The following is a 16,618-nucleotide window of genomic DNA, read 5'->3' as shown; positions in this document are numbered from 1 at the left end:
GCTCGTACCTTACTACCAGTAACGATTCCGGAGCTTCGATTGGCGCTACAAGACGAATGGGCAGCAATGCCTCAACAACTCATTGACACCCTCATTCTCAGCATGGGCAGACGCTGGGAAACCTGCCTAGCAGTCAGGGGAGATCATATCCCCTATTAAAGACCGGATGTTTCTTGCTGGACACCCATCACAGGGATGTTCCGGCCTTCAGTTGCATTGCGCTCCATGCTACTTTTTCAATAAAGCTTCTTTTTATCCCTCTGATTTCTCTTTTACGTAAGGACATGAGTAATGTGTTGCTTACATTACTGATGTCCTTACGTATTGGGGTTCTCACGGTATTAAATGTGTTGATTTGGAAAGCTTTTGTACAAAGTTATATTGAAAAAAACCGTCTCGTCCTTAATTTTTACACACCAGTGTATTCTTATTTATACCCTTTTAAACCGATCCTACAAGCGGCCGAGTGGTAAGATCCCTGAACATGGGAAGTTCTGTGCAAGGTTGGAATCCCGCGAACGGGCTGGGTGCATGGGTGTTTTCGTGGTTTTCCCCATGTGTTACGTGTATACGAGCTAGTTTCCTTTAGAAAGTCCTCCTCGAAGGCAACCCTCACTTTAGGCATATAGCCCTCGAGGCTTTGCCGTAATTACATAAAACCAAAACCAAGCACTTTAAGATCTGAATAAAAATACAAAACTGATGTAATATCTTAAAGCAGACCACATTAAAAACTGATAACTAATTATAAATCTTGCATTATAATATTTACAAGAATTTAACCGAAAATTATACAGGAATTTAACTTGTTTTATACAGGAGATTTTGGAAACCGACATTCATATCAGTACAGTTAAAACTACTTAAATAATTTTTTAACCCAAAGCAATTTAATGTAAATGTTGAATTTAGGATGTGAATAATTTGAATTATATACTGCATATTCTTTAATGCACGTGTTAATGTATTAAATTTTTATACACTACAAATTAAAATAAAAGTAGAGGAAAATACATTATAATTTAAAACATAAAATTGCAAAATTTATAAATTACTCATCCAAACATGAAATTAAGTACATTGATATATACATTAGTTGAAAAATTAAAATTTTAAATTAAAAGTATGCACTCCTTCTTTATATGTGAAATAGGAAAACACCAAATATATTATTTTCACTAAAATTTAATTAAGGAATTGCTACTGTAGAATACATAAATAATCTAGAATCGTCAGCATCAAATGAGTTATTTCTATAGTGAAATATTAGAGTTTTTCACAAATCTTAAGAAATTAAAATATCCATTAAGTACACTTCCAGAAACTATCCGCCGTCCTCATTTATGTCTAAAACGACAGTCAGAAACTTAAACGGCAGCTATCCAGCTGACGGAAAAATTTCCGACGCGTCGATCTCTGTAATGATCGAGACGATGACACCAGACTCGCTCTCTGTCGAGTAGATCGCTAAAAACGACCCGTTCTTCCATCTCGACGGTGTCCAGACTAGGCAACAGGACTAGATATCTAGTTGGCATTGGCTCTACCCAGGTAGGCGAAATATTTTATTATTTTTAAAGGCATATTTAAAAGAGATACTTTGATAGTGGGCTCACTATATATAAAGAGACTGTTCAGATTCGTAGTTCTGATTTCGGTTTTATTTATTTATTTATTTTTTTATTTTACTTTCAACTACAAGGTTGCAAATATGTTTGGACGACAAATTGTTCCCTATTAATTTCAGGTAGAAAAAAGCTAAGACAATTTAATTCTTTTTACGGAGTTTCTTGTTAATACAAAATGCAGGTAGTGGAAATTTTGGGTAATCACATGACTTGCTTGTTTTTTTTTTTCTCACAAATAAAAACTCAAGAAAAATAAAAAGAATAAAATATAAGAGGAATTAAAATTAATAAAAAGATTATTAATTAATGAACAAAATTTATCATCTAAAATGTTTTTTTTTTTTTTTTTCCAGTTTGTAGGAGATATTTGAAATCATTTTGTCCCCAATTTTGATCTTGAGAAATCACAAATGCGTGACCGTAAAACTAGGCAATGCACATCTCAACCTATTTCTATTTTCAATGAAAACAATAGATGTACTTCGCCGTTATCGTACTGTGTGCAGAGGATTGGCATGATGTTTTTTAAAATTAAATTGAAAAATTATGTACGAGTATCATAAATGTTTAAATTATGGCCGAATTTGATGCTATATATGAAGAAGATGTGGAGGAAGAACGTTATATAGATGATTTTTTAATTGAACCTGTAGTTGTTCGAGGAGCTGGAAACATGACTGTGTTAGTAAACAGTTTGAAATTTTTTTAGTTTTTCGGCAATTTGTTCGCCTCTAAATTTGTACTTCTGTCCTACGGAAGATCATTTGAAACTGAGTGAAAATTCAGATGAAGCCATTGAGCAATATCTCGATTTAAATTATGATAAGTTGTCACAAATATTGAAATACTGGATTCCACTTTCCAATTTCTAATACAAAAGTATTAATTAAGTGTGGTGTTACTTTCTCTTTTATGAATGAAACAAAACCGTTAATAATGAAGTATTATTAGTGAAATCTGTGATACCCATTAAATGCATATTATATAAAATTTAATATCTTTTGCATATGTAAAGTCAAGCGTTGTCATTCTATAATTTATCATTCGGTTTCCGAAAAAAACTTAAGAAGCTTCTGATTTGTTTGTCAGTGATTGTCTTGTTTTCTAAATGTACAAAAATGTTGAAATTTTTCAATTGTGTTTTTAGGTTTGGACTGAGTAATCGTTTTGATACCGAATTTCCCTCTTCTTTATCGGGCAGAGTAAGTTTTGCATTTTATTTTAATTTCAGAGTCATTATATTATACATTAAATATGGTATTTTGTGTTGTATTATAGTCAATTAATATACAGTTGATTTAAAATAAATACAAATAAAAAAAACTGGGCACAGCTTTAGTATTAGTCCTTTTTGGCGAGAAATTTGTTTGGCGATATTTTGGAGCGATAAATGAAAAATTATGATAACCTTGGTAACCCTAAATACTGAGCTTCAAACATGCCGCCATTTCTGTCCATGTAACTTTAACGAATTTGATAGGTATCAGAGCTTTGATGGCAGGAGGGATAAATTGTGTGTTTTTCTTAAAGTTACTTTTGTGTTAGGAAAGCACAACATTTAAAATATTTTTTAAAAAGCCAAATTTTTGATAGCTAAAACTGGTGCTTTTAATATTACATCACACGAGTCTTGATATTTTTTCATATGTCAACTCTGCATATTATTATAAATGCCACCCCCCTCCCCAAGGAAAAAAAAAACACATTTTCAGTAGCATGAGGTAAACTCTTGGTGTTTCCTTTGCTAAGGAGATCAAAATTACCATGGTCTAAAAATACTTGTATACCTCATATTAGAACTATAGGGATGTGTAATTGCATGAATTCATAGGTTCAAATTAGGTTTCATTATTGCTTTTATAACATTTTCATAATTTGTCTGACTATAAAAAATATAATGTTGCTTAGATTATGGAATATATTGCTTATAATTTAGAGTTCTCAAATTTTGTAAATCTTACAACCTAACAGCTGTATATGAATAACCTTCACTGAATATTATTACTTTCATTAATAGCATGTTGACATAACAGTCGACTTTTTATTTTAAATTTTATGCAAATTTTCTAAATTACTTAAACATTTTATCTAACAGAAATCTGAATTTTTGTAATAAAAACTCTATAATAAAAGTAAGAGTACAATTTATATATAAAAATTTGACTACATGGCAAGCACTTGACTTGATACTGATTTCAATGTCTTTAAATGTTATTATCATAAAGTTTAGATATATTCTTATTAAATTAAGATATACTTTTATTCTATTATAAAGTTTAGATGTACAGAACAGAAGGCACACTTTGTACTTACGACTCGGTCAACCACTTGTGGCAAGATAACTTATGATAACAATTAAGTTCAAATGTAAAATTTAAATTCAAATAAATTTGTAGCCCAAAGGCTGCACAAATCAATTTAATGCAAAGTTGGTTAAAAACTTAACTGGCATGGAATTCAACTATCAGCAATTATAATGCAAGGCTGAAGACTACAAATCTTTTCTTATCTACAATCTATTAATGTGGCCTCAAAAGGCAAAACACAGTTTGTTTTACAAAATAAAAACTTCATTTGGATTCTGGTGAGAAAACGGATGGAGGAAATTGACAGTAAAGATCCCAAGAATAAAATAACTCTGGTTACAAAATAAAGGAACGTTACAATATACTTTGTTCCCTGATTAATTATTCAGTACATGAAATAGTGTAATGCATTTTTGTTTGCATCACATACGAACTATTTAGTTTATTTAAATGCTTTCCAAAACTGACAGGATTTTGCAAACATATTGACCATATTTTTTGACCTATAGATGCAACACTTCTTCTCTTCAGAAGTAAGATTTAGAATTAAGAAATAAGAAAATAAGAGAGAATTATGAATAGAAAATAAATACATATGCTGGCTAGCAGAAGAAGGATGCCTTCATAAAGTACTTTTTAAGAGAAATTGGCTCAGATTCACATTACATCTACGGAAAACTACTAAAACTCCCATATAGCCAGCCTGAACTACCACTGTTCAGTGGCTATCATTCCACCACTAGTGGATTCCAATGACCGTTCGAATTTTTCACAGAAATCATCATTTACGATGATTGTTGTATTATTACCATTGGTACAAAATTTACTCATTATGATAATTTAATTTTAGCTTTTAAATTATAATCATAAATTACTTGTAATAAATTGAGGGATTAAAAAATACACATTTCTTTATATTTTTACCATTTACAATATTTAATCATAAAAAATATTTCTAACACTGGTACAAAACTTGCCCATTATAATTGAATTTGGTTTCCTTCACTAGTACAAAGTACTAGAAATATTTTTTTTATTTTCTTTTAATAACAGAATCTAAGAAACTAAAGTAACATATACTAGTTTGAAATGCATTTATTAACCTTTTGTAAATTTCATTATTCATAAACATAAAAATTAACCTTTTGTAAATTTAAAATATTAGCTAAGTACTAATATAATAAAACATAAATATGAACTACTTAAAATATTAATGTTTAATACATTATATTTTGTAATTAAAAAACAACATTTTTAATTAAATTTTATAAATCTTTTAAATTTATTAAATAAAAGCATTTTGTAAATTTCATTACTCATAACATAATTGGGTACTTTTCCGTTTCGCCGGCGCAAATCTCGCCAAGCAGACTGTTGGCGACAACATACAGTATACACATAAAAAATGTTAACTCTAAGAATTTTTTTTTTTATTTTGAAGGCATAAACATTTTAATATGGTTTAAAATTTTGTTAAAAGCCAATAAATAAAGACTATAAATTTGTAAAAAGACATTAATTTAAGAATTTACTATGATTTCATGGTTCAAAATCCTGATTCGCCGGTTCGTATCACGTGACCCCAAGTGATCTCATCTCACGTAAACTACGCTACTAAAATATAATTCGCTCAGTAATTATCTACATTAATTTCAAGTTAAATCTTAATTTGGAATACAAGTTTAAATGCAAGAATTATTTCAATTCGTACGAATAGCTTACTCAGAAATTATGTAAAACCGCAGTGCTTTGCTTCGCTAGTGCATTCTCATTAGAATTGATGAATTTAACACTTGATTTCGCCTTCGGATGAGCGGTGTAATTGCGTTCTAATTGACTTAATTACCGTGAATTGTCTTAGGGGATAAAATTTAAATATCGTGTAAAAATTCTATATTATTGTATGCCAGTATTCAAAGAAACAATCTGATAAGAAATGGCTTCAACTTGTTTTGAAACTGAGGCGTAAAAGGTTACCAGCGAAGATATTCCGTCTGGCATCAGTTAAACCATTATTGGCGACTTTATCGTTTGCGCCGGCAAAACGGAAAAGTACCCATAATTGTCATAAATTCATTTACAGTAGTGTTTCAAGAATTTATCATAGCAGTACTAGAAATATTGAAAATTAGAGAAAGACTGTTTATTCTGATTAAGAGCTTATTTTTTAGGATTGTTATTTAGTCTAGATCGGGTTTTCTTGACAATCCGCCATTTTTTTCCGATCTTCAAAACCGGGTCTACCTTGGCGACCGAAGTTTGTCGCCAAATAAAAAAATCGCCAAAAGGACCAATACTAAAGCTGTTCCAAAAACTGATTAGCCGTTTATTAACAGCAGAATTAAGTGTTTTAAATCTAGTTTAACTCCAAGTAATCCTTGGTGCATAGTTCAGACTGTAGTCTTTAAATAATGAAAAATGCTAGATCTATGAATGAAATAATAAAAAAATGCCAGATGTGCACTAGAGTTACCCTAGTATAAAGTAACTTGACAGATTATGCAGAACAGTCATAGAAAGCACTTTCACAAAGAACCTGGTAAATGTAAACATCGCCAACTTAGCACCCTCATTGTTCGCATTTGCAAATTTAAATTATTCTTCACTTACTTATTATTATATTTTCGGATTTTCACGTTATTTTTTGTGGACTTTTAACAATGAATAGATAGAAATATTTTCGTGTAATTAACCTTTTGAGGCCGGGGCTTTGGTAGGAGTAAAAGCCTTGAAAGGACAGGGAATCTTGAACTGAATGTGGCTAATCTTTGGAATATGGTAATGGGTAGTTTGGCGACATTTTGGTAAGGCTATAAAAGTTACTAGCTAGGACTTTAGCAGTGTACATGGATAAAGTCAAGAGTGTGTGCAATGCCATTTTTGTGCAATTCTGGGATGTTTTTCTAAGTGAAAATAGGTCGACGTGTACATGGATGATACCGTATATGTGCAATTGTTAAAAACGCGGCAAGCAGTGGGTGATTCTGCACTTTCTCCCAATTTCACACCTAATCTTCGTCATGATTAAGCATTTTTGTTCCATAAAAGTTTTGGTATAAGCATAATTCGGCTAGCAGATTGTTGGAAAAAATGTTGAGTAAAAAAAAAAAAAACACTTCGTGAAAACAAAATGGCGTCCAAAACAAAACTAGCAGGTTGATGTAGCAGGGTTGGTCGCCACATTTTTGCCAAAAACCCCCGAAGTTACCATAATCCAAAGATTAACCCTGAATGCTTTCCCCCCTTTAAGAAATCACCTCCTATTTGCAACAAAGATTTCAAGATGCTTTTCATCACTGAGGGAAAATTTCATATTACAGTTGTTCCGGATTGAGACTACTGGGAAATGTGTAAACCTCTATGGAAGAAAATGCCATTTTTTATATTATAGAACGTTACTTTCATTTTTATAAAATTTTGGTTTGAATTTTAAATTACACTGCAGAACTAAGTGTCAGTTAAGTGTTTAAGATAATTATTTCTATTGTATCTTTATATTAATCTTATGTCAAAAAAATATTTCAACTATTTGATTATTTCCTTGGACAATTTAAAATTTGAACCAGTCTTCATCTCAGTCTTTTTTTTTTTTTTTACTGTTAAATGTCTTTATAATTAAAAATTTTTTTTTGGTATATATTACCAAATATAGCTATATCTTTTAACTTTCTTCCATACAGGGAATAATTAAAATTAAGCGCTTAAAGTTATAGAAATGATTAAAAATTAAAGTTCAGTGGAACTGTTAAAATTATGATCTATAGGCATAATGAAATTTTAATTTTATATATTTGTTCAAAATCGGCTTGATAACATACTATTTAAGGAGGAAACTTTCAGCAAATTAGAATATAACTGGTTTAATTAAAAATAATTTTATTTTATTGTAGACTCTTAGTACTGCAATGTGCTACATAAGTGCTAGTCATTAAAATTCAGTTCTTTTCCAAAATAAAGGCATAATAAAACAGGCACTCAAAAACTGTTTTTTAGAATATTTTAGTTTTAAAAATTTGGAAAAAAAAAAAAAAAAAAAAAAAAAAAAAAGATTATTTAATCATGTACTATTTTATACTGTTTATTGAAAATTAGTAAGTGATGTATTTCAAGTATTAATAATAGAATGAATCTAAGTCAGTAAAAATGTCAAATTATTTAGTATGCAAACCCATAATTCATAACGTAAATTCTATTTGTCTTTTTTTTCCATTTGTCTAAAACTAAATTCCCAGCCTCACTAAGGGAACGTGTTCACTCAAGGTATCAAAATTTAGGTAATTTCTTAGTGCAAAGAGTTTTTCAAATTGAAGATAATTCAATTCAAAATTGTTTGTTATGCATAGTGTCTGCAAAAACTATGGGACAAAAGTTACATGATAATTAGTTGTTGTCTTCAATACTGTATTATGTTATTCTATATTATGCTACATAATTTAGCACCTTAAAAGACATTTCCAGATAATTTCAGCTGCCCGGTGAGCAAAATTCTCTCCTGTTTGAAATCGTCATCCCATGTGAATTTTTCTATTTCCTCTGTTGTTTAAACCAGTTCGTTTCAACTCCAGACTGTCTTTGTAGCAACTTTGACATCAACCATGTCGACATATTTTATATGGCGGAATTTAAATTCTATGATGTATTAGCGAGTATTTTTACTTGCAGTTACTCAAAAAATCTTCATTGTCAGGTCATGTGAAATCTGTACTGACACAGTTGAATTAACTGTTTTTCTCTTTTTTATTGAAAATTTGGCAGCTATTCATTGGTTTCATTAACACCTTGGTTATTATGCTGTCATATCGAAACTATTTCATAACTGAGTGCCAAGGTATGCCCCCAGGAATTTGTCCTTGAACGTAGTTGCTGAGATATATGTCTAATAAATGACAAAGGCATTCAATCACATAAAAGGTTCAGAAATTCAGATGGGGAACATGTGTTGTCTTAGAACAATGATTTGTACATTATTTGAGAGCTTTTACATCCTGTTTGTATTCTTGGAGCTCAACGGACAGTAAAATTTCACAAATGTTACTCTAATCCATTTTGAACATCTTACTTCAAAATTATTTGACCGTGGAATCGAGACACTGATATGGAGGTACCTTTTAAAATAACAGTACATCAGTACATCTGGAATCTAATGGCTAGAGATGACCTTTCAAACTGATTGACTAGTTTTAGTGTATTTACAATTTACAAATTTCAGACTGAAATTGTAAAACTACTGTTGATTCTTTGACACAAAATTTATATTTATGTTCTTGTGATTTGTCTGAATAACAGTATCATCACAGTAAACTTCCACGTGTGAAGGTCACTTCAGCATAAACAGATATATATGGAAATAAAGACAGACAGAACTGTTAAGAATGAACTGATAAGAATGTAAGGAAAAGTGCTTGCACATGTGTACAAATACGTGGGAATTTATATTTGTTTATGGAAATGTATACCTACATATCCATGTAGTATGTGTGTCTACACTGATATAATATGGTATAAGTGCAGCTATAGCAGAAAGCATGCGTACCCTTAAATGGAAATAACGTATATATGGACACGTACATGTACACACACAGGCACACATATGCATTTATATATTTGTGTTTGCGTGTGGATTTATGCATATGTGTATAAACATACAGATATATGTATGTGTATATATTTCATCATCAAGCTCTTGAAGAAGTTTTCATATTTCTTCTTCAGTAAGACCTCTTTTTCCTTTTCGACATATTGCTAGAAAAATGTCAAAATAATTCCTAAGAAACTTGCGAAAATATGCAATATTCTAAAGTCAATGCTCTGTTTACAATTTGCAAATGCAGTTATTGCGAATTCTCTAGCTATGTAGCTACAAGAACTAAAAGAGAAAAATTTGGAAAAACCGGATTCTTAACACAAAGAGCTTTGAAACAGATAAGTGGTTAAAACTCCAGGGATGTCAAATTTGACATTTCACCCCACTCTTTCAGCCTGGAAAATGAGGGAAAAAGACATGGCCACTAAAGTGGACAACCCCCGTCCTTTCAAACAGAGCACTCTTTGGCCACTATAATGGCCATCCCATCTTCAAAAGGTTAAGTAAGTTTTCGGTGACAGATGTTAGTTCGGCGAAGAAAATGTGGCTGGAGGGGGTGAATGATAATTGGTAACCGTTAAGCACGCAGATTCTTGAGTTTTCAACCCCTAAAATATTTTGATTTCGTGGGCCGCTAAAATATGAATTTTAAATAATTAATTAATGTTTTTATTTTCAGTCATCTAAAATAATCAGAATAAAACAATATTTATGGCTTAAAATTTTAACCAGATAATATATTGTTAATTTTTTTCCAACAATAACCTTTGAAAAGATGGCAGTTGTTACATGCAATGGATGATTAAATTGAAATAAAAACTATTATTGATTCTCTAAGATGACAGAATAGTTTTATAGATCCACAGGGTCATCAAACTTAGCAAGCCACTAGTTGTGTAATGAATCCAAGTACAAATGACTTTTAAAAAATAAAAAATGTACAATATTCTAGTTTTATTAACAATGCTACTGAAGAGAATTTCAGTACTCTTGAAGATTATTGGACTGTCAAATATATTATGAAAAAGATAGGCAGTTGTTTCAACATAAAATGTTTTAAGCTGTTTGCATTCAAATTGAAAAATTGTTTATGTAAAATGGATGTATTAAAAATCGTGCATTCATTAACTTATTACAGGTACATGGCTCTTATTGAAATAAGACTGTCATTGAATGATTGTTTGGAATCAGACATTTCTTGTTATTTGAAACCTACTTCACCACTTTTAGAATGATATAAATGTGAAATTTTGGCTTTTGGGAAATCTAGCTGTGGCTCTTACTGACATAAAGTTTGGCCACCCCTGATCTATTTTATGCGTCTTGTATTTATACCTATTATACTAATTATCAGGTACAATTTTGAGAACATCAACAACCAAAACACTTAAAAATGAAAAAGACATTTATAATAGAAATATTAGTATTCTCTAAGAATTATAGAAAGTATATGTAATGAATAATACCATGATTAAACACTTAAAAAAAAAAAAAAAAAAGAACAGATTAAGTATTCCCTACCTTGGTACTTCAGAAAGCAATCCTACCATACAACATGTAGTTAACTTTTGATTACTTTAAATAAAATTTTTAGCAGCATACATCAGTTGGTTTTGGTTTGTTTAACTTATGGCAGAGCATGGGAGAGATATTTGCCCAAGAGGAAGGATGCCTTCAAGGAGGTCTTTCTGAGGGTAACTGGTTTGAATCCATGTTACGTATTTGGAATACCATGAAAACAATCATGTAACTAGCTTATTTGCTTGGCCAACCAAGCTACCAGACTTCTGTCGCTACTGTTTGGCTGCTGATGAACTGCATATCAGTTAGTTGCAAAGCACTGAATAATAAATATGTTCCTTAATTCATGTTATGAGTCACATGCAAGAAAGTGTAGTTGTGAGAAGCAAGAAAGTAAGTCTTAATAAAAATGACTATGCCAAATTTAAAGTGATTTTTTTTTTTTTTTTTTTTGTGCAATATTTGAACATATATGTGGTAGGGGAGTTGAAGATGCTTAGCTAGGGTCAATTAACAAGTTTAACGTTTTCCACACCACAGAACATTTAATAAAATAACAGAAGAAGGTACATTAAATCGAGTCACAGTGCCGTTTGATACAAACAGGATTCTAGATAGGTTTTTACCAATCTTATAACATAGCAGCTTAGTACCTACTTGCACTTGCTGTCGTATTATGCAGTTCAATTTACCACCTCCTCGTGGAAACATACAGTTCATTATTTAACCACCTTCGTGTGGGATAGAAGACTCTGTCTATGTCATACTCCTCTTTCACTTCGCTCTCTCTGCTGGCACATCGGTGAGGCCCTCTGGTGGCTGTGTTGCACTTATGGATACTACAACTCGGCGATCCTGACCTGGTTTTTGCCCTCGAAAACACGGATCAGCGGCACAAGAACATCAAGGCAGCACCTGAAAATAAATTTTAAAACAAAAGAAAAAAAAGAAAAAAGAAAGAAGTGCGAAAGAACCATGCATAGTCCTATATAGTAGCAGTCCATGCCTTCATGTGATCAGCTGCTGTAGTGGTACATCCAGGTCCTTCATGGTGTCCCACTTTTCCACCTGGTAGTGATCTTTACCTTTCCTCGCTGTTACACGATATGGACCAAAGAACTTTGGCCTTAACTTTAGACCACCTCCATACTGCGTTCTTTGTATGGCAACTAGGTCATTCACATTGTATGCCTGTGCCTCTTTTCTCTTCTTGTTGTATGTTTTTCTATTCTCTTCCTGAATTTTTAGAATGTTTTTCCTTGCTTCCTCTCTCATACCTTCTTGATCTTTTATCATAATATTTCTTTCTTCTTCTTCGAGAATTTCCATAATCTTTAAGTCTTCTCGATTTCTCATTTTAACACCAGTGAGAAGCTCAAATGGAGAACTCTTTGTGCTTCTGCTCTTCTGCTGTTAAAGATCAGTTGTACATCTCCAACATATTTGTACCACTTGATTGGATCATTTATGGATAATTTGGATAGGACTGGAATCAGAGTGAGATGAATTCTTTCCACTTGTCCATTTCTTCTAGGAATTCCTGTAGTTGTAAATATGTGCTGGATTTTCTCTTGATTACAGTAATCTTCAAAATCTTTAGAGGTAAACTCCGCACCTTTATCACTTATAATTCTCAAAGGATTATCGAAAGTTGATTGTTGCAGTTTCAGCTTCTGCAGTGCCTCTTGAGTTGCTGTAGACTTTACTGGATAGAGCCACACGAACTTTGTGAATGCATCAACCACGGTTAAGATATGATTGTAGTTCTTATTTGTCGAAAGTAATGGTCCTATAAAATCGATATGAAAAGTGCTCAAAGGGATACTATCTTTTGGTATGGGATTCAGCAACCCTTTGCCCTTACCTCGTTTTCTGTCACCCAAAATACATTCTACACAATTAGAAATAACTTGTTCAATTCATTTTCTAAGATTAGGAATATAAAAGTCGATTTTCAGCAGATCTTCCGTTTTAGACACTGCGAAATGTCCCTTGTGGATACTACGTATGATTTCTAGCTCTAATGCTTCGGGTACTACAAGTAGCTCGCGACTATTGTTCAATTTGTATAATACCCCATTTTTCACTAGGAAATCTTTTAGTCCTTGCTCGACTAAGGATTTTAGCAACTGGAGACGCTCATCACTTCTTTGCGCAGCTGCAAGTTTGGCTGTAACTTCTTCCTGAGAACAAGTAACCATCATGACAGTGTTTCTACTCAACGAATCCACATGCTTCATTTGTTGCCCAGATCTGTGAACAATTTCGTAGTCAAATTCTTCTAGAAGTAATGCCCATCTCGCCACTTTAGGAGTTAGATCTTTCTTAAACATAGTCTTCTGGAATGTGTCGCAGTCGGTAATTATTCTAACCTTAGATCCTAAAAGATAATTCCTGAATTTCTTTAGAGCTTCTACTATAGCTAAAACTTCAAGCTTATAACTAGATAGTTTCTCTTGTTGGATGCTAGTTTTTTACTCATGAAGTAAATTGGGTGTAACTGTCCATCGTCTGACTTTTGTAGCAATGCAGCGCCGAAACCATGAGTGTTTGCGTCTGTATGCAATTCTAATGGTGCTCCTTGTTTAAAAATATGAAGAACCGGACTTGTCGATAAAAGTTCTTTTAATTTGTTAAATGTTCAGGCCCAAATTTGAATTCTGCTTCATTACGAAGATCATTTAGTGGTTTGGCTATTTTTGAAGAGTTGGCAATAAATTTCCTAAAATACCCAGTAAGACCCAAGAAACTGTGAATCTGCGTAAGGTTTTTGGGTTCCAGAAAATTTTGAACAGCCCTGGTTTTTTCAGTAGAGGGGCAAATTGTACCATCCTCAATAACATACCCGAGAAATTCTATTTTTCTTTTCAAATATTGGCATTTCTTAAAATTATTAAAATTATATCTCCAATCCATTCTTTGGCTACTTCTAAAACACGTTTCATTTTTTCTAAACCTTCTTTCTCGTTTCATGCTGGAATAATAAAATCGTCCATGTAAGTAACAACAGTGTCATCCCGAATTAAATCTCTAAACACATTATAAATAAATCTGTGGAACACACTAGGAGACGTGCACAAACCAAAAGGTGCTCTTAGGAATTCGTACAAGCCTGCATGAGTAATAAATGCCAAAAATTTAGTGCAGTTTTCCTCCACCTGAACATGAAAAAAAAACCATTTTTTAAGTCTAATGTGGAAAAAACCTTTGCTTTCCCCAAACGATCTAAACCTCTTTGACTTGTGCCATGGGAAAAGAATCTTTAACTATTTTTTTTATTTAATTGCCTGAAGTCAACACAAATTCATATCTATCCACAATTTTTTTCTGCACAAAACAATTGGCGAAGCATATTCTAAACACGATGGCTTTATAATTCCATCCTTTTACCATTCATCTATTTGGGCATCAACAATGTTTTGATCAACAAAAGGAATTCTCCTCGAATGCTGAGAAACTGGGATTTCATCTTTCACTATTACTTTCATTTTTAAGTCTGTACTGCGCGGCTTTTCTAGCGATTTATACTTATTAATAAGAGTGGAAACAGTATTGCGTAGTCCTTTATCCGTAAGGTATGATAAATCTGTTTCGCTGTCACCCTCAATGGCTGCAGAAATAAAAGACAAAAAATTACTTTCTGAAGAGATGGAATCATTTTCATATTGCATAATCATCACTCCCTCACAACAGATGTTAGCTAGACAAGAAGGCGGCATAACGCATTCTGTAATTAGGTCATGAATTATTGCTGCTTCTATCTCTTTTTGTTTTTTGCTTTCGCGTAAAGAAAAAATAAACTTAACCGTTTCCGCTTTAACCACGTGATCAAATGAACTTTTGAGCTCTATACATCCACTTGATATTTTATTCGGCAAAAGAGATTTCTTTACAACTATCAATTCACTTCCAGAATCTATTAAACATTTTATTTTCTTACCATCAATCAACAGTTCAATAAATTCTAACTTATTTCTAGCAGCATTATCCGATAAAATCTTTAACCCCAGGTACCTTTTTTGGAGACAAACTTTCCTCCTTTTCTAACCATTTGGGACAATTTCTCGCAAAGTGAAATAATTCCCCTTTGCTCCCACATACATAGCAAATACGTTCTGTTTTACTACTATTATTATTTTCAAGCTTCCCTGAATCCTTGAAATTGCTCTGAGCTTTCCTAAAATTGTTTTTGGAAAAATTAAGCTTTTTATTTTCAGGAGTTTCAATTGGAGTGTTAGTGGTATCAGCCTAAAGATTTACCTCTGGATGAATAAAATAAATCACATTCTTTTCCCAGTTGATTTGGTTGGAATCAACTTTGGCCCTCCCGAACACTAATATGTTCCTTTGTTTTAAAATCCAGAGTTTCATACAACTTATCAGATACAATAAGATCACACAATTTCTTAAAGTCATCTACCTCTCTTAAATAATAATTGAAAGTTGCACTGAGTCGAGACGCAAACTGAACATGCGATTCAGATGAATGTCTCTGAGCGTATTTAAAATTGTTCAAACATTCACGCGGTGTCGACTGAAATTCTTTCAAGATTAGAGTTTTTAATTTATCATAATCCGCAATCTCTTGTTCAGAAACATACGTTAAAACATTATTACACCTAATAAATTAATCAACACTTCTGATTTTAACTCCACTGGTATGCTTTTAGTAATAAAAGCTTTCTCAAATGACTGAAAAAACAAACGCAGAGCTTCCGGTTTCTGGGGTACAGCAATAGTTAGTGTTTTGACGCTTTTAATGATATCTTCAACACTAGTCTGCACATTTCTTCCATCATCCAATAATGATTGTGATTTGAAATTTTCTTGCTCAATCTGCTTCTCAATTTGAGCTAATTTAAGATGTTCAATCTCTAACAGATAGTGTGCATTACTTGTTGTAGGCGTCCGATCCTCGGCAATCGATTTGACGACACCACGAACAAAGTCAACGTTCGTTTTGAAAGCATCAGAATTTTGGATAATTTTTTTAATGTCAGCTTTTTTAGCATTTTCTGGAACAGTCTCTCCGATTTATTCCACAATTATTATTAACTCACTTTTCTTTAAATTATTTAAGAAATTCATTTTAAAAACGAAACAGAAGTATCACTATCTTGAAAAAAGAAATAAAGCAAAGTTTTCACAGTACCTTCTCTGAATTATTCCGGTCAGAGCCTCCAGATTTTCTGTGGTAGGGGAGTTAAAGATGCTTAGCTAGGGTCAATTAACAAGTCCAACGTTTTCCACACCACAGAACATTTAATAAAATAACAGAAGAAGCTACGTTAAATCGAGTCACAGTGCTGTTTGATACAAACAGGATTCTGGATAGGTTTTACCAATCTTATATTACCATTCTTATATATATGTAATCTTTAGCAGCTTAGTGCCTACTTGTACTTGCTGTCGTATTATCCAGTTCAATTTACCACCACCTCGTGGAGACATCTTACCAACTTCGCATGAGATATTAAAGACTCTCTGTCTATGTCATACTCCTCTTTCACCTCGCTCTCACTGCTGGCTCATCAGCGAGGCCCTCTGGTGGCTGTGTTGCACTTACGGATACTACATAT

At 32.4% G+C, this 16,618-nt stretch overlaps 1 protein-coding gene across 4 annotated transcripts in view; it reads left to right on the top strand.

The window, feature by feature from the left end:
- The first annotated feature begins 2,039 nt into the window (after positions 1 to 2,039).
- LOC118179996 (cysteine-rich hydrophobic domain-containing protein 2) overlaps positions 2,040 to 16,618 on the top strand; it is a 94,851-nt gene continuing 80,272 nt past the window's right edge. For 3 of the 4 annotated variants that reach the window (XM_085809400.1, XM_035349151.2, XM_085809398.1), the window contains exons 1-2: positions 2,040 to 2,309; positions 2,776 to 2,830. In XM_085809400.1, the coding sequence (XP_085665526.1) occupies positions 2,203 to 2,309; positions 2,776 to 2,830 (162 nt within the window). In that variant the 5' untranslated portion in view covers positions 2,040 to 2,202. The remainder of the gene's footprint in view (positions 2,310 to 2,775; positions 2,831 to 16,618) is intronic. The other variant, XM_085809399.1, reaches the window with a different exon arrangement.

This window comes from Stegodyphus dumicola, chromosome X2 (genome assembly GCF_044657685.1).
Source record: "Stegodyphus dumicola isolate Sdum_Otavi_A_Nest chromosome X2, ASM4465768v1".
Taxonomy (NCBI): domain Eukaryota; kingdom Metazoa; phylum Arthropoda; class Arachnida; order Araneae; family Eresidae; genus Stegodyphus; species Stegodyphus dumicola.
The sequence above is the reverse complement of the archived record's forward strand: the minus strand, read 5'-3'. Positions and strand labels throughout refer to the sequence as shown.